Genomic DNA, 24650 nt, shown 5'->3' with positions numbered 1-24650 from the left:
ATAAAGAAATTTTAAGATAGATATAGTTGTACATGATGTTTTGTTGGCATTTTAAACTACCTTGTAGTTTTTAAAGTATTTTAAATTCTTTGTAGAGAAAGTTAAACATAATTTTGATAAATTTTTTAACCTAACAAAAAAAAAAACTGACAGCAGACACCAAAAGCTTCATTCAATATGCATTACACAGTAGCTTAAACATAATCCTTCAGGTTGTACACAGAATTGTTCTCCAATTGGGTGGTTGTATTCTGCTGCTTGGGTGGGTAGAGCCAAGGTTCTGGATCCTTTTTTATACAGGAAGTGCAGAAAATCATGCCAGAGATAAACAGCAGCATTGCTGAAATGAACCCAATGTAGACAGCTCCTCCAGGCTCATGCTTGTTGCTTTCTGGAACTGTCAGATCCAGAAAGTCCGATATCATCTCCTTTGTGTACCACACTGTGGGTATTAAACCAGAGATACCCGCAGACATGAAGCAGACACCCCCAGCAAAAGAAGCGTGGCTCTTGGCTTCTCTGTCTCCTCCCAGGCGGGTGCACTTCATTCCTACTGTTGAAGTGCAGATCCCGAAAGCAGAGAGAAGGCACGCCAGGACCATGGCAGCCCGGGCGGCTTGCACGTGGATGGGGAGGGACAGGCTGGAGTACTTGAGGGTGCAGCTGAACATGCCGGTGCTGTACCACGTGCAGTCCATCCACAGCCCCCGCAGCTGCACAATGGCCGTGAGGATGCTGGAGCCCACATCCATGTTCACCTTCCAGTTGGGCAGTAGAGTGGCCACAAACATGCCAAAAGCCCCCAACAAAGCCAGGCCAAAAGCGAGCAGCTGCAGACCTGCTGATGCCATGAGGGTGCCGTGATCTTCGTCCTCCCTAGGGAGTCCTGATGCTCAGTTAACAGTGGTTCTCAGTCAAAACTAGACTGTGCAGTAAAGAACAAAGCAGCAAAGGCTTGGGGGGGAGAAAAGACAGTCACCATTGGGGGAAAGAAAGAATGAGTCAACAAAAAGTCTTCCAGTGCAGGGGGACCAAAAGCGGGTCTGTCAGACCTACCAATGAGGGAGGCTGTGCGGCTGGGAGAAGGGTCCCACCCAGGATGTCCCGTGCCGGGATGCCAGCCTCCTGTTCTCCTGGGCAGGTGGGTGGGGATGATTGATGCACGGTCTAAAGAAAAGAGCTTCCTCTTTGTTCTGTTGGACACTTAAAATGTCAGTTGTCCGTAAAGTGGGAATATGCCTTGTTTGTTAGGAGATTCAGAAATTTCCACTTCTTAAGCTGCAGGATTGGATGAAGGATTATAATAGAATTATAGGTTTTTAAAAATTGTTTTATTTTTAATTAAAACACTCTATAGGTCACAAGGAAGAAAAGAGTAGTTTTAACCCACTTCTTTTTAAAATGACTTATAAATGTAAATTGGATATGTTTTAAGTATTCAAGAGACGGTTCTAAGAAACAAATACTTCTGAAGCATCCACTGGTGCCAAGCACATGACCCAGGAGAGTTATTTAAGGAGGAGAGAAAAGTAGTGGAAAGAAGTAGAAGTCACTAGCATGCCTGACCTCTAATTTCCAGTTAAAATCCATTTGCAAAATTCTTGCCTAGGCTAGTGCTTGCTTCACTTCAGGTACATGGTATGTAAAACTGAGCAATTAAACAACCCTCTTTTGCTTATGAACATATGAGATCCTCTCTTGGGACCAGAATCATTCTCTGACTCAAATGAAGTAGTCTACCACAAAACCACTCATTCTAAAAGATTCAGAAAGAATGAAAATAAGTACCAGAGAGAACCACAGCATTAGTTTTATGTGAAATGATACCAAAAAGAATTTAATGCCTTATTTTCTTTGTTTGAAAAAGTAACACTGCCTATTCTGTCTGGCGTCCTTACTACCCTATATGAGAGCTATAAATATAGTGGTTTCTGATATATTGCTCTACTTTTTATTTTGTATATCTGAATTAATTTTTGAACCAGCTATTAAAGTGGTTCTATCATGATTCATATGCATTTCACAAAAGGCAGTATGGACTCTGAATCCAAAACATCTGGGCCAAATCTTTGTCTTTATAACCTCTCCGTGCCTCGGCATCCTCTTCTGTAAAGTGGGGAAGATAATAGTGCCTATTTCATAGGATTAAATAAGTTAATACATTTGAAGGACTTAGAACAATATCTAACCCACAGAAAGCACTCAATAAATTGTTGTGGATACTGTTATTAATATTTGTATTTAATTAGTTTATATTGTGTGACAGTTGATGTTTAATGACATTTGAATTTTTCCTTTGTCCCTCTTCCTTCCTTAGTCTGATTTGTTTTTATAGAATCTTAGAGCTGAAAGAAACCTTAAACTTCATCTTGTGCATCATTTTCAGCAACAGATTAGCAGTGTCCAGATCTATCCCATCTCTTCCTGCCTTGCTTAATCCTGAGTCTTTCCCCCTTTTTCTCTGTACTTCCGTGTGAAATCTTCCTCCTAATGTGCTCCCATGGGGCATCACACAGAAGCTGGAAAAATGCTACATATAAAGGCAAAAAGGACAATTAACTATCTACTTAACCCACTCCCTTATTCTCGTGGGGGTGGGGGTGGGGGAAAGGACTTTGTAGAATATTAATAGAGCAAACAATTTAGCTTCAGATGGCTCATCAAAAAGGAATGTCTGGCTTTTGTTAAATATTTGAGGTAATGTTGATCCATGCCTGTAATAACAGTACAAGCGTTCCATAGTTAGAAACATTTCTTCTCTAAAAACTTACACCCTAGATTGTCTGAATTTGCATTGTTCTGTTTTTGCTTATAATCTTAAGATTCAAATCCTACAATTATTAGAAAAGGATTTCACTAGGATTTTAAATTGTCAGACATCCAAATTTCTTTTCAAATCTGATACCAAAATAGAACTAAAGTTACAGTTTTGAGAAAAAAATTAAGCCCATGTTTTAGTTTCATAATAGCTATTTTCAGATTTGGGTTTTTAGCAGGAAAGACTCTAGCCAGCTCATTAAATTACTGCTTTCCCAGACTGTGTTCAGTTTAGGGATTCTTCAAGAATGGAATTGCTGTAAACATTCCCTAAGAGGTAGCTAGCTAGCTAAATTTCTCTCTCTCTCTCCCCCTCTCTCCCCCTCTCCATCTCTCTCCTTCCCTCTCTCTCTTGCTTTGTCTTTTCTCTCCCTCTCTCTCTCTCTCTTCCGTCTTTCCCTCTTCCCTCTTCCTTCTTCCCTCCCTCCCTTCCTCCACACCTCAGTCTTTTTCTCTCTCTCTCATTGAGTAACCTTCAGCTTCCCAATTATAGCCTTTTTTTCCCATTAACCAATACATTTTATAAATTTCAGTATCATATTTCAGTATCATTCAGACTTGCAGACAGCTTGTTCATTATAATTAACAAGTACTGGCAGTGATAAACTACAGACAGCTAAAATCATTGTAAGCAATACAATACTGTGTTTAGTTAGCATAACAGTTCCTGTTGCATATTGGGCTTCAAATGATTTCTTTTGCGTAGAGAATTTAGGCAGAAAAGAACTTGTTCTCCAAAATGAAGGTCACTTTTCTCTTCCTTTGGTAAAAATATAGTGGCATTTTAGCTATATTGCAATGAGAACTTTCTTTTTCTTTCCAGCCGCAAGCATAATACAGGTTGTGGCCTGTTCCCTCAAATTTCTCTCCCTCAGAGAATAAAGACAGACTTTGTTTCAGTGGTGGTGGTGGTGGTGGTGCTGGTGGTAGAGAAATACTGTGAAAGCAAGCAAAAGCAAAGGGGTCTCATGTAAAAACTTAGTTCTCAATAGAGAACTCCCCCATAATTCCAAAATGCATTGTTCACTAGAACACAAATGTTTGAATTTATGAACTGTTTGCCAACAGAAACGCTTTAGTGGATTGCATTAAAATGCAAAGTCAGTTTTTCAAACAAGATTAATTTATATCAAAACTAACATTTAAAAGCAGATTTAAAACTTATAATTCAAACTAAACAATACTTGAAGATCTTTAGTTAGGACTCTATTCTAGAAGCTTATCATTTTTCATACCTTTTGTTGGTAGCCTTCAGTGTCTTCGCTCCTTTCTATCATTTATCTTCAAAGGAACTCCAACAAGGTACCCTAAAGAGAAACCAGATACTTGAGGCTCATTTCAAAGATGCTGAATTTTAGTGAAATAGCTCCTGCAAGTTCACTTGTGAATAGCAGATAAAGAACAAAATAGAAATCTGTGAGGTAAAAACTGCTGATGATGCTAGAAGATAAATACCGGGTTCTCCATCTCATTTTTTGAGCTGTGGGAGAATTAAGAAAGGAGAGGCGGGGAAGGGAGGGAGTTGTTACAACAGGATTTGCTGAAACCTGAAAGCTGAAAATGCTTTTGTGCTACTATGTACAGAGGAGGAATTATTTGGGTGCTCACAAAATAGCGTTTCTTTTCTTTTAATATTATGTTTCAGTCACATAGTTATAATTTATTTTTGGATTTTTATCTACTATTGGAAGAAAGAGTTTATTACTTTATGTCTGAATATGGTCTGGAATATTTCTAACTCGATTGTAATTTGCAAATGATAGTAGAGAGTGTCTTTTTTATAATTTTTTAAATTTATTTTTTATTTTTTAATTTTGGAGCTTGTTGACTTGTCTGAAACCCAGATTTATAGAATTGGTAATTGTACTCTTTTCACAATAACCATGCAGGAGACAGTTGCTTTTTAAATGTTTTAAATAAAAGATAACGCAGCTCTAACTATTGACTAGAATCTGATCAGTAAACCTGCAAGTAGGTCTTTTGGGGTGTCCTGAATTTTGTTCCTTTATTCCTTCCAATGAACATCTTTTCTGACTATAACATACTAAGTTAGCGCCTTCAGACCATGTTGTGAAGAAATTACACCAAAATGGTGTGATGAAGCATATCAGTGAAACTGAAGTTGATCTTAAAAGTTGGGTTTGTGTGATCTAGTCAGGATGAGAATTTCTTAAGGTTGCCCTATGTACTATACGTTTTATCTAGGTGTTCCAGACAACGTAAAGTAATTACAATAATATAAAGTGACGTGGAATGCTGTTTTTAGTCTGGCTGTAGGTTTTACTAGGGCTTCTTTGAAACAAAGTCAAGGTCAAGTTGACATGAAATCAAACATTGAGGTTCTAGACTGAATAAGGTACAAACGTATCATCTCCAGCTACTTTGGGTTCTGATTTTTTCTATCTCAATAATTTTAATTCTCCAAGTTGTAAATTCATAGTCACTATAGAGAGAAAATTTTATAGTTTGATTTTTTTTTTAATTTTATAGCTGTTAGTTACCATGTTTTAGATGTTAGCCATTTCTTTAAATGTCATAAATAATGAATCACATTTCAGTTATCTGTTTTTTCTTGATTTGCTTGTTTGTTGTTGGTTCTAATCTTTTCTGAGTCTGATATTTAGCAAGATATCTAACCTTTTATATTGTTTTCCTCTCTTAGAAGTCCAATGCCTATGGATTTGCTTTTGAGTAACAGGGTTGTAATTTTAATATGTAGATTGACTTTCTTCTTTATTTCATGGAAATCATAAACAATTCTGCATATAAAAGTGGGTGAGGCAGAGTTGAATTTGAGTAAGTGTCACCTGAAGTTTCTGATAATAACAGCATCGTTGTTAGTGCTGTGTTAGAAACCCGGGCAGGCCCCCTCACCTGGGCTGAGGCTGCCTGATGATGGGGCAGGGACCACGCTGGTCTCCAGCTTAGTGGAACTACCTGCAGGATAATGGGGTAAGCATGCTTTAGTGTGCATTTCTATTTTCAACATGTGTTTGTTTATTCTTCTACCTGGATCAGAATGATTATCCCAGAAAATATCAATTGCCTGTTTTAGAAAGGAAAGCTTGTTGAAATGCAAGCAACTTTCATAAACTATAGACTTTTAGCCACGGCAGTATTCCTTATGTAAGCAAAGGAGCTGGAAAAGTAGAGGTGTATATAGAAGCATAATTCACCAATATTTTTATCTACCAATGTGGAATTAAAGGGAATTAAACCTTTTGATTAAATCCAGAGACTTCCATAGATGAATCTGTATCTCTGCCCCACTTTAGTTAACAGCAGACCCATCCTTCCTGAGGCAGGCCTCAGATCTTAAAAGTCATCTTTGACTCCCTACCCGACATTCTGTCAGTCAGCACATTGTTCTGTTTCTAACTTGAAAGTAGATCAAGAATCCCGCGCCCTCTGAGCACCTCACTGCTACCACTGAGGCCCAAGATCTCTTGAAGGTGAACCTCCCAAGGGCTGGGATTTTTTCTGTTCTCTTCACCACCGAAATCGCCTATACCAGGACCAGTGCCTGGCACTCAGTAGGCGTACTATAAATATTCGTTGAATGAATTCAGAACCTGATTTTGAGTATCTAACTTAACATTTAATTAAACTGTAAATTACTTTTGAATGAAAGTGTAATTTTGTCTTTTCTAAATGGAGCTGGAAGTTTTAAGGAATTTTGCAACTATTTATTTCTGTCATCATGGCCTTATAATACCTCTATGTAGGATATATGGGCAGCAGCTTTTATGTTAGGTACCGTTTGCAGTGCTATTTATTTAATCTTCAGGATAAACCTGTGAGGTGAGAGGAACCCTCATTTTACTGATAAGGAAACTAAGGTGCAGAGAAATTAAGAAACCTAAGGTCATAAAATGAGAAAGGAGTAGAAATGGGATTCAAGCCCAGCATATTGTGATTTTTGCACACCACTAACCTGCCTCCACTTGGAGAAGTGTGTATTTCTAAGTCCCCTCCTAATGAGTCAGTTCTTTCTGTGGTAGTCTGGACAGGCTGTAGAAACAGAGTAACCCTGAAATCTCTGAAGCTTTACACGTAAACCTACATGTTTGTTTAGCATTCATGGAAAGTCCTTTTGTGGCCGAATGACTCTCCAGAGTAACTGTCCAGTGACTTAGTGGTCCATCCTGTGGTTTGCCTTCTCAGCAAGCATCTTCCAGGACCAGCACAGCACAGTAGAAAAAGTGAGTTTAGGTCTGGAAATAACACATCCCTTCTGCTTAGAACCTATTGACGAGAATTGGTCACATGGCCTGCCTGACCCTATTGGGCCAGGCAGTGCGGGGCACACTTGATTCCTCTGTACGTGATGAATGCCACATGCACTCACACAGCCATACACTCACACACACACTACTCACATGCACACCTTGGGAAGGGAAAGATTCCCATCTACTTCAAGAGTATTCATATAACTAGTTGCATGAGCACATTTATCTGTTTTCATCTTAAAAATGTTTTCAGTTGCCTATTTTAAAGAGAAGTTTGCATGTCATTCCTGTGTTTGTGTTGTTTAGTTGATAATGTGGATATTCAGACGGGCTTTTTTTTCCCTTTCTTTTTGAAATAGTAATTTAACTGAGTAATTTTAGAAATAATAATAATAATACCATACCTTTGTATAGGACTTAAGAGTTTATAAAGCATTTTCATTTTTCTGTTATCCTCTCTGCCTTACATTTCAGAAGCCTAAAGATCATTGAGACTGAAGTAGATAGTCTGGTGGCTAGCAATTCCTTTAGTAAACACTTCGGAAGCCGCTGCTGAGATTTGTGGATCGCACACATGGTGTGGGGGATGTAGACCGAGGGGGTAGATTGGAGGCTGAGAAACTCCTGGGTAGTCTGTTGTAATGGAAGGACACAGTGGAACCAACTGACAGCTGGCAGGAGAGATAATGCATTGGAAATAGATCTAAGAAATAAAGAATGCTCATAAAACCTGGAAATATAGTTGAATATACATAATGCCGTCAAGGACATCATCAATCCGCTAAAAAAAAAAAAAAAAAATCGATATTAGCTATGTTTCAAATCTATATGGATACCCTGCATTTTGAAAATAAATTTATGGAAGAGGCTTGTAGGCTTGTATCTGTTTGGATTATTTTCAAGGGGTAAATAGAAAATCTGACTAAGAGTGAATTGAACCATAAGGCCCTTTATTGTTTGGAGGTAGGCTTCCAAGGCTACTCTGCAGTTTAAAACTCTTGTCCAGGATCCTGTCTCATTCTGTCTTTCTGTTCCTTCACACTGAGTTCTTGGCTTTCCTAGTTGCAATATGGCTGCCACAACTCCGGCATCACACCTGCATTCTTGGTGAAAAGAAGAGGAAAGAGTGTGTGGCTGAACCTTTAACCAAGAAACAAGGTTATTTTTCCTGGAAATCTCCCAGCAGACTTTGCTTTAATGTTGATTATAGTGAAAACTATGTATTGATTAAAGTGAAAACTCTGTTGTAAATGTAGATGAATATCTCTTGGTTTCTATATGCTCTGAACGTCTAATGAGGCCATCCTAATTCTGTTGAATTTTACTACAAGTCAGCGTTACGTTTCTGCATCTAGGTTGCATTTCCATTTGCTTTATTATTTTTCACCTTATTTTTATCCCATTTTGATATCCTTTTTTATGTCTTTTTGAGAAAGGATCTTGAGGACTTGTTTCCTGTGACTGTCACATTGTTTTAGAATATTAAGACCGTCTTTGGAGTTTGTGGTGACATTTGCAGGTTAACCTAGTTTTTTCAGTCCCCTCAATGGCATAAATACATATTTGTTGTGGCCTTACCTTAGCATTCTCTCTGTGCATCCTTTTGAAGAGTGGTACATTGTTTTAAAATATCCTCATTTATTGGTGATATCTGAGCTCGTGGTCTGAATGCACCTTGTTAATCCTGGGCCTGCTGCTCACCTCCTCTCCACTTCTCCTCTTTGCCTTCCTTCCCTGTGATTCTCTCTTCTACCCAGCTGGGTCTCTTGCATTTCAGCCCCTGCTTACACTATATGGTCTTCCTGCGTGGATTCAGGTGGATTTTGTGATCCTGCCAAATTAGAGAGCTTGCAGTGTTTTATATCATTTATCTTATTTATTTTTTGGTGATACATAAGGAGGCCTAGGATGTATGCCAGATGTCCAGGAGTTAAACGCCACAGAGGGTGAGACCCAATAGCTACAGAATTCACCTTTAAAAAGACAGTATGTCTTTCAGGTCAAAGACAGGAAGAGCAGACAGCATTCAACTATTTAAAGAAGTAACTCAGCAACAGAGCTGGGCTGGGGCTCCAGGGCATTCCATTGCCCTTGCTGATGTGATGGGGTCACATGCCAGTGCCAGGGACCCTTAGACCGTCAGTCCATCTGTCCTGGCTCCGGTCCCTATGGCTGCACAACTTTCTCATCATAGAGCTGTGGTGTAGTTCGTTTCGTGTGAAGGTTTTGTACTGCCTACACAACTTGAGTGCAAGGTTTAGCCTCTTTGAGTTAGGGCTCATTATGAATTAATGTATTTGCTTCCAAGTTTCTCAGTCTTTTAATAATAGTAACAGCATTATTGAGTGCTCTGTGAGTTTGCTCAAATCGGAACCCTCCCTGAGGATCTGATTTCTGAGGTGCTGGAGTCTCCCTGGGCCCCATGTGCTGCCACAGCCCCAACCACAGCGGGAGCCCCTCCAGACACCTGTGTTTCAGCAACGCCAGCACCACAGCTTGTGGAAATGGTCATGGTTTCAGAAAGGTGTTTTCCCCTTGGCAATCCATGAGCTCCAGATTAACTATAACAGAAAATCCTAACTCAACTTGTTCTTGTCCTTCTTGCTCCTTCTTTAGTATTAAGAGTTAACAGTTGTTTCCTCTCTTGAGACCAGTGGTCACTGACTCATCTTATTTTGTTATGATTATCGTCAGGTATAATTTGCACAGTCAAAACACCAGCTGCTCTCTTCCTTGCCTCTGGGCACCTCTTTCCTGAACTGCCTCAGAAACAATGCATGCTGTTTACAGGCTGTTCCTTTTTTATGGTTCCAAGGGGGGAAAGAGAGAAAAGCCCTTCCAAGATTTGCAGGAAGAAGATAAGGATGGGTGGGACCTCTGCAAAAATTAATCTCACTACAGCAAGTGTCACACAAACACAAATTGTAAACTTAGAAGAAATTTCTAAAGGTGCTAACAGTGTAGTCAGTCTTCGTTGAATGCACTGGGGCAAATTGAAATGGGGTGGCTGGAATTTTGTTAGTTTTTGAGTTTGAAGGTTTTTACAATTGAAATTCTGTTCTTAAATTGGTTAAATTCTGTTGTTAAACCAATTCTAGGGAATTGGATGTGCATTTGTATTTGTAAATATTTTGGTTTCTACAAAATGCATCATTTTTTATTCTAGGCATTAATGACTTCCCACTCCATTGTCCTCACTTTGGGAAGCTGTACTGTGGGGTCTGTGACAAACATGAGCTCAGGGTAGGTCCCTGAAGATTAAGTAGACAGTAGTGTGGGCAGGAGGTAAGCATCCCCGGGGGGGCTCTCTGATACTGTTCTTTCACCTGACCGTGAACAGGTCTCTCTCCTAGTCTCCCACAGCCTCTTGTGTTCCGACTAGGTGGTGTTAGCAATCCCAAAATCTAGCCCTAGCTCCTGCTCCCTAGGTTCATCCCATTCCAACTAGCCATGTCTGGCAGTGACAATGTCACCAGTTTTCTGTTCTTTGAATTCGATCTTTGAATCCATATTAAAGTCTTAGTATTCCCTGAACTCCTTTCTTTTTCCTTACCATTCCTTCTGTCATCTCCCAGGCATCCTACATGTCAGCTGATTAAATAGTAACTTCTTTGTTGTTGTTCCTTTCTGCCGTCTTCTCCCTTGGTCTACACCACTCCCCACTGCCCACCATTGGCAGTCTGCCTGGCTGTTGTGGTCTGGACGCCAGGATGGGTATTGAAGACCCTGGTGTACACAGGGGCCACTGCTGTTTCTGTCATGTCACGTGGAAGTTATTTAACTCTTTGGTATGTTATGAACATCTCAAAGTCAGGAACTGGGTCATATGTTCTTTAGTGTCTCCACATACCATGTTGATATAGATCTAAGATTGGAGATTTAATAGCTTCTTACCCCAGGTCCCTTGAGGGACCAGAGTGCTGCTCTGAGCTCGTAACCAGTTGTGTCCTTGACACCCTGGACTGGAAGATAAACCATCTGCCTTCAGGCCTATCGTAGCCAACCTGCTCATGTTGAGCATACTTTCAGCACTGATGTTACGATGGAATTGAGAGGCAAATTACTTTAAAATAATTATAAATCCTTCGTTTTAAATTTTAGTAGGTTATTTTGACATATAATAGACTGGGTTTGGAGAGGGGCCAGCAAAAGTAAAGTAGAATAGTTTTAGGTGCATTTTAGTGCCTTTGTACTGACTTTTTTTTGTAATCAAACCTTTTAATAGATTTAAAACTCAAGGAAGAAAAATAATGGTTGTAATTTTAAATAAGCAATTATAAGTAAAAAGCATTTTTGTATTGGTTACCATAGTTACCAAGAGCCTCCCTATGGTTCTAGAGAAAATGGGCTCTATCATTCGGAGTAAGACTGAGAAGTGCTTTTGTGGGTAGGGGGAGAGAAGTGGGGTTTTCCCGGATAAGTAGGAAGCATTACTGGAGGGGCTTTATTTACTGTGAGTTTTATAGGGTCCTCCATTAAATAATAACTGCATTTGATTATGAATGAAAATTTCCTTTTAGCTACAGTAGGATGTTAACCAACTTGACTGGGCATGAAATTATGTTTAAACTTTAGCAGTCTACTGCTGCAGTTCACATGGGGTGCTGCTATATCTGTGCAGGGTTTTAACTCATTTAAATAAAATGAACATAAGACTTTCCTGTATTTACAAACACTATATATATCTCATTAAATTATATTATAATTAAATTAAATCATATTTATTTCATTAAATCAGAAAAATAACGAGGCGGCCACCTTTTAAAATCCAAGCAAGCTGGAAGTGGCAGTTTCTGAGGTGGAAGGAGAAAGCCCCTATCGTGTATTTGTGCTTTGGGCTAATAGAATTTGGACGTCCTAGGAAGTTGTGATAACACTGAATGGGTTTAGGGGTGGGTAGGGGCTAAATGTGATTGCCAGCCTGTTGGATCACACCTGGTGACCATGGAAGACTTGCATTGAAAGTCTTGGTGGAGATGAGTCACAGAGGGGAGTCGACTGAGCAATAGAGGCAGGAATGGCAGCGAGTAGGGATGGGGGAAAGGGCAGAGCAGAGCAAGGTCTGGAGAACAGTCCCAGGACCACCCCAGGCAGAAGTATTCTCTTTCCTGTCCCAAATCGAACAGGAGAAAAGGTGGAGGGGGACACTTCAGAGTTGTGGGAAGTCGGAGCCCTTGACATTTAAAGGCATCAGCATGTATCTGGGGCTGCTTCTACCACTCTCAACCCCACTTAGAGACTGCATCTTCCCTTTCCTTCTGCAGAAATGTCCTAAGATGGGGCAACTTCTCTCCCATTAGCATTCCTGCCTTACCTCCACCTTGGTTCCTTACTCTCTCCAGTGCCCCTCTTAGATACAGGGTGACCAGAAACTCTCTGAGGCTTCTGTGCTCTGTTCCCTGGGGCTTTTTGTTAAGGTCTGAGGAAAGTCCTGGCCTTCCCACCAAGTTTAGTTCTCTAAAGGAACCACTCATTGCTAAACTTAACACTGACAAAGCAACATGTGAGACAAAATTTGGAGAACTTATTGAAACCTATTACAAACACTTAACGTTGTCTTCGATAGTCACTTTTCGTAACTGCTATTCTCCAAAGAACATCATCTTCACAGATGCCATCTGGGGGCCGATGGACGCTCAGGAAAGCGTTTGTGGTGCAGAAGGCTCCTCCGGAGTTCTCGGAGTAGATCAGCCCCACCGTCCCTATGATCAAAATCTTCTTCTTCCAGTTACACCCAGCAGTAGCTAATTGGAGATATTTGGGGCTGGATAAGTGATTGTTCGGGGAGGAGGGGAGGTCTGGCGAGCAGACACCACAGGAGAAACCCCTCTAGCTCCTCTGAGAGCCGGCAGGCTGCCTGACGCCAGCCTGGGTCCATTTTCACTTTTTCTTCTTCAAAAATCTCATGTATGCAGTTATTTTTCCCACACCCTAAACACAAAAACAAAGCATAAAACACTACCACCGACCTCATCTGTTATGGTCCCATTTTTAAGGAGGTGTCTAGCCATAAGTACCTTTAGAAGCAAGTCTTCCCAAGAGAAAATGCTAACTTATGTGAATTTAAAAAACAGAATTCCTTTTGAAAAGCAGCAGTAACACCCACATTTCGTCTTCTCTGTATGGCACCCTATGTAGCAAGTTTAACAATTCCTTAGAGAGACAGATGCTTTTTAAAAATTATGGACAGTTTTCTTGGATCCGGGTCTCTGTCAGGAGCTTTTCCCTCTCTTAATTTTAATATATTTCCTGTTAGTTTGTCTGCATTCTTGTGAATCTGCATAAGCTCATTTTTGGAACAAGGCAGGATATAAATCTCTTATCTCAGATATGCTTGAAAAGTTTTTATCTTCTGAAAATTAAAGAATCTCAACAGCTGGTAGCAGCTTTCCACTGCCAACAGTGACGTTTTGGGTGGCTTCCATTTGGATCCTGCCCGGGCCTTCTAGGGCATTTAAAGTTGCTACCAGAAAGTTGGGTTTCTATGCCGACTGTGCTCTTGAATTCAGTCCCACCGATTAATCAGTGTCTGTGCCCAAAATAAGTGGTGTCCTAATAGTTTCTCTTTCTGGGGAGTTTAGTGCCAAGTAGCCCCCGGGAGGGCCTGCCTGCCTTCTCTCTGTTTTGAAGCCCTGCCTAAGAGTCAGAACTGTTGCTGCAGCTTATTTTTCACTCATTCAGAAGCTAAATAAAATATCCTAATGCTGTTATCTGCCTGCTGACTTTAATGATTACTTGGAGTGATTTTAAAAAGCCTTTGTAAAACTGCATTTTAAACCAAGTAACCCTCAAATGAAGGTCTAGTGGATTTCATTATAGAACTGATGCAGCCAACTATGATTCCTTTGAGTCGTCTCAACTCCAAGTTTAGGCATCATGCATGCCTAGGAAAGATTCAGCTACAGTGCCTTGTGAAGGTTTTACTTCTGAAAAATACACCCTTGGTGACTCATCCTCCTGTGTTCTAAGATGATAATCATTTTATCCCATGGTACAAAGTAATTTCTCTCTGCTTACAACAAAGGTGGATGTGGGAGTGGTACACTTCACTCCCTTGGTGCAACCCAAGATCGAGCAGCCATTCAAGCTGGTGGAAAAAGTCGTGCAGAATGCATTTCAGTTCCGAAGGAAATACTGCCATCGAGGGCTTGGGTAAGAATGCCTTCCTTTTCTTCCTTTCAGGTCATCTTTATAAAATCCTTAAAGATGGAGAACTTTGTCTTTATGATTTTCAAAGCTTTCTGTGAATATTGTCCTTAGTTCAAATCCTGTGATGAACAAAACTTGGTTGCCACCAAGGAAAAGCAAAACCATGATTTAACCTCGGATGCCATTTATAAGTTGGTTTTTTACACAAGTACAATCTAAAACTTGACAATTGCACATTTAATGATGACTCTGTCCTGGGGAGGTCATGATTTCTCTATCAGGACTCAGATTATCTAATGGGTTTTTAAAATGCCCCCTTCTTCCCAGTTGCTATACTTCTTAAAGAGCATCCTTTAGAACTAAGAAGCAAAGTTCATTTCTGGGATGTCACAGGCGGTGTGCAGGCACAGTTTTGTTTCATGGAGTGTTGTTCTCTTCTACCATACTTGCTTCTCCTGGTGGAAAGATCACAGCAGCCTAACACATCCTCTTTAGATGGTGTCTTCTAGGAGGGCAGAGGGCACCAGCAGGACAACAAGGCAGAGTCCACCTACCGCAGTAGCCCTGGCGAGACCACGGTGCTATTTTACATCCAGTGACAAATCAAGAATGTTTAATTAGGCTCACTGATAGTCTGTTGAAGACAGGGAAGTGTATGCCTGCAAAAGCGTTCCTTCTAATAGCGTTGAAACATAGTTTAGCTCTTTATGGGCTAAACGTTCTCATTTTCAAAAGCCCCCCCCCACACAGCTCCATGTAGGGGATGTGAAGTCCCTTTAGCACATGAGATTTCTTCACGACCATCAAGGCAGCTGCATCCTGAAAACATTGCAGACCACAAACTCACTTTGAGGGTTTCAGGTGCCTGAAATCAACCTGTCATATGTTGGTCCTACTTTCCTAGGTAGATACTCCTTCTCTAGCAGAGATTTAAGGTGCACAATTGGTGGCAGGGATTCCACTGGCTGTCTGCATACAGATTTCAAAGAGGTACCCCTCTGGTGGGCTGCAGACCCAGCAGGGACACTCTGCAGAATGAGTAGAAATGAGTTGGATTTCATTTGCACTTAACCCTCACACAGAGTGTGACTGTGCACCTGTACGCAATAGCCCTGATATGCAAAGAAAATCACAGAAAGTACACTCCACACTTGGAAATCCTGGAATTGGCTTGAGCCTAGAGCTGGCCTTACTCTTTCAACGGCAGCCCCATTTCTTTCCTGTCCACAGTCCCCCGTGCAGATGTAGAACAAACACTGTGACCCCTTTGCCCTGAAGGTGTCTTCAGTCAGCCACACCCCAAGTTGGTACCAGATGTGAGAAACCATGGTCAGGCCCTCATTGCATGAAACGAAACACATGGCAATGAAGCCCTGATGCACTGAAATCATGCCATGCCTTGGTGAGAAGAACACCAGCCTGTACAAACCCTCCATTTCAGTGGCAGCAACATCTTCCAAGCCCTTTGGGGTAAGCTCTGCAGCCCCTCCAAGACTTGAAAGAAGAAAACAGAATCCAAGAGTAGCTTTGCAATGTTTTAATCAGTCAGTTTCCCTACTCATTTTAAAACAATGGTCCAATTTGGTTAGATGAAATTCATACTGTGGACTTCAAAAGTTAATTTTAAGATTATTCGTACAAGCTGCTTCAAAAGACTTAAGAGGGGAAAAGCTATTTGTATTTTCACAACAACTGTTTTCTAACCCTGCAAAGATCAATATTTTCAGGAGAAGAGTTCCATATGCTGATAACATTGTAGAGAGTCAAACCTGTGATTTGTCACACAAGATATAATATAGGAGAACTTAAGATGGTGGCTAGGAGAGACAGGACAAAAAAGCACCTCCATGAAAACTACTAGATAAAAGCCAGAAAATGACCCAGAACACCAGTTCCAGCAATGCACCAACTGGACAAGGTCTGCTAAATCCACAGGGACCATGCACTTGGTGAAACCGGGAGTCTGTGTTCTGAAACAAGTGAGTGAGCCTGCTGAATATCCAGCAGCCACACTACGGTGTGGGGAAACCGTGGGTTGGTGTTTGGAGGTGGATTAGTTCTTTTTTAAAAAACCCAAAAGCGGCTGCAGATACGGCAGCAAGAACCACACAGTGAAGCACAGCAGGAAAAGGCTGTGTGAACGCCTCAGTATCTGGCGTGGACAATAGCCTTTCACGCACCCGCTGCTGATTGTCTCAGAGCAAGGAATGCAGAGGTGAGCCAAAAGGGGAAGATAAACACGCCCCTTGCAGCCATCTTCCCGGTGGGCTGGGAACACTGCTGCCTGGCGCCACAGCCCAGAGCCACGCCAAAAAACCCAGTACGATAGGAAGTGTTTCTAGCAACACGTGCACACGCCACAATATTGGGTGTGGACGATAGCCTTTTGCGCATTCACAGCTAATTTTCTGGGAAGGCGGAGCTGTGCGAAAAGGGGGAAATTAACACGCCCTATACAGCCATCCTTACAGCAGCCTGGGAACGCCCCTGCACGGCCTGGCGGCCCAGAACTTCCCTTGAGGGACAGCGTGCACTTGTAATGTAGCACAACTTTCCCTCAGCAGAGGCCTTAGAAGGGCACGGCTTGGAAGAGGGAAGAAATCCCAGGGACCATACACCAATATCAAGGACTTGTGGGTCAGCAGCAGAGACAATCTGTGGCAAGACTGAAATGAAGCTTTAGACTCTTGCAACAGCCTTAAATCTCCAGGAACACCTGGGAGATTTGATTGTTAAAGCCACCCTCCCTCCCTAACCGCTCAGACACATGCCCCACATTCAGGACGGATAGCACCAACAACACACCCAAACTTGGTGCACCAATTGGACCCCACAAGAATCAGACCCCCACACACCACAAAGACAAAGTTGGGGAGAACTGACTTGAGGGGAATAGGTGACTCAAGATGCCATCTGCTGGTTAGTTAGAGAAAGTATATGCCACCAAGCTGTAAATCTGACAAATTAGAGATTAGTCTTTGAATAATCCTACAATATCCTAAAAGAACCCTATCAAGTAAAGCAAATGCCAAGAGGCCAAAAACAGAAAATTTTAAAGCATATGAAAAACCAGATGATATGGATAACCCAAACCCAAACACCCAAATTAAAAGATCAGAGTAAACGCAGTACTTGGAGCAATTAATCAATCAAAGAACTAAAGACAATGAGAGCATAGCACAGGATATAAAGGACATGAAGAAGAGCCTAGAAGAGCATAAAGAAGAAATTGCAAGAGTAAATAGAAAAATAGAAGATCTTACGGAAATAAAAGAAACTGCTGGCCAAATTAAAAAGACGCTGGATACTCATAGTACAAGACTAGAGGAAGCTGAACAACGAATCATCGACCTCGAGGGCCACAGAATGGGAAACGAAGGAACAAAAGAAAGAATAGGGAAAAAAATCGAAATGGACCTCAGGGATATGATAAACATCCAAATATAAAACTCATTGGTGACCCAGAAGGGAAAGAGAAGGGTAAAGGTCTAGAAAGAATATTCAAAGAAATTGTTGGGGAAAACTTCCCAAACTTTCTACACAATATAAATACACAAAGCATAAATGCCCAGCGAACTCCTAATAGAATAAATCCAAATAAACCCACTCTGAGACATACTCTGATCAGACTGTCAAATACTGAAGAGAAGGAGCAAGATTTGAAAGCAGCAAGAGAAAAGCAATTCACCACATACAAAGGAAACAACATAAGACTAAGTAGTGACTACTCAGCGGCCACCATGGAGGCGAGAAGGCAGTGGCATGACATATTTAAAATTCTGAGAGAGAAAAATTTCCAACCAAGAATACTTTATTCAGCAAAACTCTCCTTCAAATTTGAGGGAGAGCTTAAATTTTTCATAGGCAAACAAATGCTGAGAGATTTTGCTAATAAAAGACCTGCCCTACTTGAGATACTAGAGGGAGCCCTACAGACAGAGAAACAAAGAAAGGAGAGATATGGAGTAAAGGTTCAGTACTAAAGAGATCAATATTGGTTCATTAAAGGACAATAAGAGAGAGAGGGAAAAAATATATCTGACAAACATAAACCAAAGGATAGGATGGCTGATTCAAGAAATGCCTTCACAGTAATAACGTTGAATGTAAATGGATTCAACTCCCCAGTTAAAAGATACAGATTGGCAGAATGGATCAAAAAGTACGAACCATCAATATGTAGCCTGCCAGAGACTCATCTTAGACACAGGGACACAAAGAAATTGAAAGTGCAAGGATGGAAAAAATATTTCATGCAAGGTACAGCCGAAAGAAAGCAGGAGTAGCAATATTAATCTCAGATAAAATAGACTTTAAATGCAAGGATGTTAGGAGAGACAAAGAAGGCCACGACATACTAATAAAAGGGGCAATTCAACAAGAAGAAATAACAATCATAAATGTTTATGCACCCAATCGTGGTGCCACAAAATACATGAGACAAACACTGGCAAAAATAAAGGAAGCAATGGATGTTTCCACAATGATTGTGGGAGACTTCAACACATCACTCTCTCCTATAGACAGATCAGCCAGACAGAGAACCAATAAGGAAATTGAAAACCTAAACAATCGGATAAATGAATTTGACTTAACAGACATATGTAGAACATTACATCCCAAATCACCATGATACACATTCTTCTCTAGTGACAGAACTTTCTCTAGAATAGACCATATGCTGGAACATAAAACAAGCCTCAATAAATTTAAAAAAAAATGAAATAATTCAAAGCACGTTCTCTGATCACAATGAAATATAATTAGAAGTCAATAACTATCAGAGACTTAGAAAATTCACAAACACCTGGAGGTTAAACACACTCCTAAAATAAATGGTTTATAATGTAGAATGTAGGGGAACTAGCAGTAGAGAGCAGTTAATCAAGGGGGAACGATAACCCAATAGGAACAGATAAGCTATCATGGGTAAAGTTAACGTTCTTGGAACGCCGAGGAATGACTATGTTTTGTTAATTTCTGATGGGTATGGTAGGAACAAGTTCACAGAAATGTTGCTATATTAGGTTATTTTCTTGGGGTAGAGTAGGAACATGTTGGACTCCCTTGTTATGGTTTGTTTGAAATGTTTTTTAACTGTATGTTTTTTAAATTTTTTTTTTTTGATCTAGTTGATCTAAAAAAAAAGTTAATTAAAAAAAAAACAATGAAAAAAATGCAGAGCCCCCTTGAGGAGCTGGTGGAGAATGCAGGGGTGTTGGGCTTCCCCACCGCGATGGTTGCTCATGTGCTCACAGACATGGGGGACTGGTGGTTTGATGGGCTGAGCCCTCTATCACAGGACTCACCCTTGGGAAGACTGTTGCTGCAAAGGAGAGGCTAGGCCTGCCTATAAGTGTGCCTAAGAGTCTCCTCCCGAATGCCTCTTTGTTGCTCAGATGTGGCCTCTCTCTCTCTAGCTAAGCCAACTTGAAAGGTGAAATCACTGCCCTCCCCCCTACGTGGGATCAAACACCCAGGGGAGTGAATCTCCCTGGCAACATGGAATATGACTCCCGGGGAGGAATCTAGGCCCAGCACCATGGGATGGAGAACATCTTCTTGACCAAAAGGGGGATGTGAAAGGAAATGAAATAAGTTTCAGTGTCAGAGAGATTCCAAAAGGAGCCAAGAGGTCACTCTGGTGGACCCTCTTATGCACAATATAGACAGCCCTTTTTAGGTTCTAGTGAATTGGAGTGGCTAGCAGTAAATACCTGAAACTATCCAACTACAACCCAGAACCCATGAATCTTGAAGATGATTGTATAAAAATGTAGCTTATAAGGGGTGACAATGTGATTGGGAAAGCCATATGGACCACACTCCCCTTTGTCTAGTTTATGGATGGGTGAGTAGAAAAATGGGGGAAGGAAAAAAAAAAAAAGGCACCCAGTGTTCTTTTTTCTTTGTTCTTTTTCACTTTAATTTTTATTCTTGTTATTTTTGTGTGTGTGGTAATGAAACTATCAAAAATTAATTTTGGTGATGAATGCACAACTATATAACGGTACTGTAAACTGAATCTGCTGTTTTGTATGACTGCATGGTATATGAATATATCTCAATAAATATGAATTAAAAAAATAAGATACAATTTGCTCATCAAAATTTGAGGCAAATCAAAACGTGTATTTGTACAAGAAAGCAGCTGAGTGGATATTACTTTAAACTTACCTTAAAGGAACATATATCATTTTAGCTTTGGAAAAATGTTCCCATTGTGGATACATGCGGTCACCTACCTGCAAAGGTCTGATTAGATCTGCCTCTGTGGTTGTCGTAAACGTACCTCATGGTGCAACTTGAAGTCCTCTGTTAGCCTCCGGCGGCTCTGCCATCCTCTCAGGTCGGGGCATTGTCACAAAGCGGGTCATTTTCAAATAAGGTTAGAAGGAAGTGTCTTGAGTCATAGAATTTCTTTAATAATATTATGTCTTCTCTTCCCCTCAGAATGTTATTTCCTGAAGCTCAGCGCTTAGAAAACACTGGAAAACTGTTAAAGTTGGCAGACGTGGACCCGACTCTTCGGCCCTATCAGCTCTCTGTCTCCCATTTTAAGAGCCTCTGTGATGTGTACAGAAAAATGTGTGAGGAAGATCCACTCCTCTTTGCTTATAACTTCAGAGAAGAACTGAGGCACAGTAAAGGCACAAAACCGGGAAAAGAGGACAAGACAGAGAATTACAGATTCTAGCAGCTACTTTAGGTGCAAACAGCCTACAGAAAGTTGATCTGCACAATGCTGGGCATCTTATATGTGTATTTTGTCTTCTACAGAATAAAAATACCAATTACCAGGTAATGGCATATTTTCCTTTTACTGGACAGTTTGGTAGAGAAAATAAATATAATCAAATAAGGTACATACAAGCTTTTTTTTAATATGTATACTGCATAGTTATGACATGTTTAGTATAAACAGCATCTGTTACTACCTTACAAAAATGAAATATCTACACATTGTGCCCCTAAACCACATTAAAATAACTTAAATATGCCTTAAATAAAGCAAAAACTAACAGCTCAAAGAAAATGCCCAAAGGATTGGAAAAAAATGACCTTTTTAAAAGCTATTAATCACAACTTCCCCACCTTACTCTTTCCACATTAACTTAAAATAATTAGAATGCAATTTTTAAGGATGCTAAATCATTTTGATACCTGCTCAAAAGGGGTATACACTGAGTCATTTACAGATTCTGACCAGTTTAATCTAGTTTTCTGATCTACAATAAATTAAAATAACTTAAATCTTTACAGCTACTTTGTGGAAAAGTGTGTACTGCACAAAACCCAGTGACAAATAGTGTTCCTGCAGTTCCCACTTTACCACCAGTTTAAAAGAAAGATGACTGAGAGGGTACTATGCCTTTCCATGGCTCTCTGTTTCATAAAAACACTCCTCGTTGACTACAGATGTTAAACTCTGGACACTGAATTCTCGCTCAATAACGGAACTGAAATCGATGCCAGCATTTTCAGAATGACTGTCGAGGGACTGGTGACGTGTTTGCGTTTTCAGCAGAGTTCCTCTGTCCCTTTTGGTGCTATTTGCTTTACGTTTGATGGGGCAGAAATGCCCGCGGACCAGTTTGGGGTGCTCCCCGTCCCCCTGGCCCTTGCCGGCCTCTGGGCCGGGCTGCGGTTCAGCTGGGCGAGCCGCAGGGTCCTCCGAGATCCTCAGCCTCTGGAATTGAATCTCAATGTCCTTGGTCAGGCTGGCCCGTCTCAGGGCCTGATGATAGTCCTCCTCCTCATCGCTCAGGATGTCGCTCTCCTTGACGAGACCATCCGAAAGGTCCGGCAAGCTTGTCTGTGGGTGCTTCCCAGGGGACGTGCTCTTCGCGTCCTGCCCGCTCCCGGCCGTGGGGCAGCCGCTGCTCGGCGAGCTGCTGCCCAGGCTGCCCTCATCGGAATCCAGCGAGGTGCCCTTGCCCGGCTCGCCAGCCCACTCGCTGCTGGAGGAACTCCTGAGCACCTTTAAGGATCTGGATGAAGCTGCAATCAAAAAAGCACATTTCCCGTTAACATCCAGAAACAGAATTACATAGTATGTGATATTTTTGCCCTTGTAGGTTGTAAAATTTAATTTCTGTCATGGATTGACTTCTGTCTTCCCCAAGAGACACATTAAAGTCCTAACCCACGATTCCAGGAATGTGAACCTATTTGGAAACGGAAAAACCTCTTGGAGGATTGAAGATGTTATTAGTTAAGATGAGGTCATACTGGAGTGGGGTGGGCCCTAAATCCACTCTGACTGGTGTCCTTATAAAGGAAAGGAAATTTGGACACAGAGAAGACAGATGGCCATGTGACGATGCAGAGTCTCAGTTACGCCACAGGCCCAGGAACACCAAGGATTGCAGGCAAGCAGCTCACTGTCCTCAGAGGAACACGGCCCTGTGGACACCTCGACTGTCGACTCCTGGCCCCCAGAACTGTGAGACAATAAATCTGTTGTTTAAGCCACCTAGTTTTTGGTATTTGATTATGGCAGCCCTAGGAACTAAAAGATCATCGTGATTACTTCAGATTTTTCATCTGCCTTACATAACCAACAGTCCTACTACTACTGCAAGCACAGAAGTTTTTTACTCTTATAAACTTTAAGTTGGAGGGCTTGGTGTTCCTAGACAGCCTGTTTTACTGGAGCTAAATTATTTAAGAGGACAAAAAAACTTATAAGGAACTAGGATTCCTATTTTGCCAATATTTAAATTGGAAATGTAATTACTAATAAAAGTGAGGTTCCTTTCTTTCACTAACGTGCTTTTCATTGTGATCATCAAGATTTTGCATGTTTCTATGCATACCTTCCCACCATTCTGTTTTCCTTGCTGCTCAATTAAAAGTAGAAAAAAAATTTTTTTTTAATCTCACAACTGTTTCTGCTGAAATTTCTAACCAACTTTCAGAGATGTATTATTATGAATGTTTATTTTATGTGTTTAATTCCTTTGCCATGGTTTGAAGGCAAAAGAGGGAGCTCTCTAGTTTCACTGTTTTTACAGGCAGGCAAAAGCAGTATTTTTATTTTGATGGCTATGGGTTATTTTGGTGATAATGGAAATTTAGAAAATATACAATAAATTTGAAAAAAAAAACAGTTATCATACATCTTGCAAGACAAAAAACAAGAACAAAGATATTGTTAATACAGAAAGAAGGTTCTTAAAAATCAAGCTGACATTTTTGAAACAGACAGAAAATTTAAGGACAGCATGATGTGGAGTGTTGACTTGCTGACTTACTCATTGGGTAAGATCGAGACTATTAGGTTTCTTGGTCTTAATTCCTTAAAGTATTGCATGTCTCCTAGGTGCCTTGTGCTGTTTTAGGACTGGGGAAGGCAGTGAACAAAACAGAGTTCCTGTACTCGTGTCCATTTTAGTGGAAGAAACCGACAAAGCAGTATAAATTATGTCAACTGGTGGTAAGACAAGGAATGTGGGGGTTAGGGGTGGTTATATTTTATAAAAGGTCATCTGGGAACAAGGAGCATTTTTAGGTCTCTTAAAAGGAAAAAACCGCCACTGACTTGTCACATCACTCTGTATTTGGGCTTCTGGTTGAGAGCTCATCAGTTACCCCTGATAATTTACAAAGTGATTATTTACAGCTTTATTGCAAGAGCATACATACATCCTTTTAGAGAAGCTTATAATGTTTTATTAAATCAACACAAATCGAGCAAACTACTCACCTAATTTGGCTGACACAGGAACACGGTTCTTAAGAGGTATGAGGCGGTCCTTACAGCTTTTCTCCAGGGGTAACTCACACTTGATGTGACGCCTGAAGTTCTCCCTCAGGATGGAACGGATCACCTTAACAATGTTGGTTTTGCTCTCACAGTCACTGCGGGGAGAGGGGGGGACAGAAACAGCTTTAGGATCCGCGTGTCCACAGGTCTCTGCTCCCACACCCTCGTCCTCCCAGGAGTCCTGGGCAGAGGCTCGTTCCAGGCCATCCTGAGCACCAGTCGCCACCCTCTGCCTGCCTCGGTTTCCACAGAAGAGGAGGGGAGAAGTGATCATCCCTGAGGTTTCTTCACGCACTAAGATTTGGATACATATTTAATCAGTGTATTCTTCACCTTCTTCTAGAACCCCAGTCTCCTTTTGGGAGGCAGGGAGGGGAATAGTGGCCCTGATGTCATCAAAATTAAGGAAAGCATTAAAAATAACTGCCGTTTTTAAAGAGAACGTTTTTTCTTTTGTAACATAGATTTTACTAATAAGCATAGTAAGCATATTCAAAGGAAAAAAGACAAAGATCCAACATTCACATCATGATAAAAATTTATGAAATATCCTTCTCAATAAAATTTCAGCTTTTTGTATGTTTCTATTTAACTTATCTTGCCCTCTTTTTCCCATTGCTTTTCTATTTGTCTCCCTCCACCTTTTCCTCTTCTATGGTTACATTGACAGATTTCTCCTTCCCCTC

General features: G+C 40.9%; 3 protein-coding genes across 15 annotated transcripts in view; 1 reads left to right on the top strand and 2 right to left on the bottom strand.

Annotated features, from left to right (window-relative positions):
- TFB1M (transcription factor B1, mitochondrial) overlaps window positions 1–24650 on the top strand; it is a 115555-nt gene that overhangs the window by 82685 nt on the left and 8220 nt on the right. For 3 of the 4 annotated variants that reach the window (XR_005214396.1, XM_037820246.1, XM_037820238.1), the window contains exons 6-7: window positions 14071–14198; window positions 20649–20996. Coding sequence is in view for 3 of the 4 variants with exons in the window: in XM_037820246.1 (XP_037676174.1) it covers window positions 14071–14198; window positions 20649–20892 (372 nt within the window). In the remaining variant the exon portion in view is untranslated. Of the gene's footprint in view, window positions 1–14070; window positions 14199–20648; window positions 21001–24650 lie in introns of those variants that run through there. The other variant, XM_037820224.1, reaches the window with a different exon arrangement.
- On the bottom strand, window positions 136–4269 carry CLDN20 (claudin 20). Its single transcript, XM_037820261.1, has 2 exons — window positions 4053–4269; window positions 136–1278 (listed from the first exon to the last, which is right to left on the bottom strand). Exon 2 carries the CDS (start codon window positions 849–851, stop codon window positions 195–197), a length of 657 nt encoding a protein of 218 aa, XP_037676189.1. The 5' UTR covers window positions 852–1278; window positions 4053–4269; the 3' UTR covers window positions 136–194.
- TIAM2 (TIAM Rac1 associated GEF 2) overlaps window positions 21060–24650 on the bottom strand; it is a 337029-nt gene continuing 333438 nt past the window's right edge. For all 10 annotated transcript variants that reach the window (XM_037820045.1, XM_037820027.1, XM_037820054.1 and 7 more), the window contains 2 exons: window positions 23905–24059; window positions 21060–22196 (listed from right to left, as the gene is read on the bottom strand). In XM_037820045.1, the coding sequence (XP_037675973.1) occupies window positions 21562–22196; window positions 23905–24059 (790 nt within the window). In that variant the 3' untranslated portion in view covers window positions 21060–21561. The remainder of the gene's footprint in view (window positions 22197–23904; window positions 24060–24650) is intronic.

The sequence above is a fragment of the Choloepus didactylus genome, chromosome 2 (genome assembly GCF_015220235.1).
Source record: "Choloepus didactylus isolate mChoDid1 chromosome 2, mChoDid1.pri, whole genome shotgun sequence".
Taxonomy (NCBI): Eukaryota; Metazoa; Chordata; class Mammalia; order Pilosa; family Megalonychidae; genus Choloepus; species Choloepus didactylus.
Note: the sequence above shows the minus strand (reverse complement) of the source record. Positions and strands in the feature narration are given on the sequence as shown.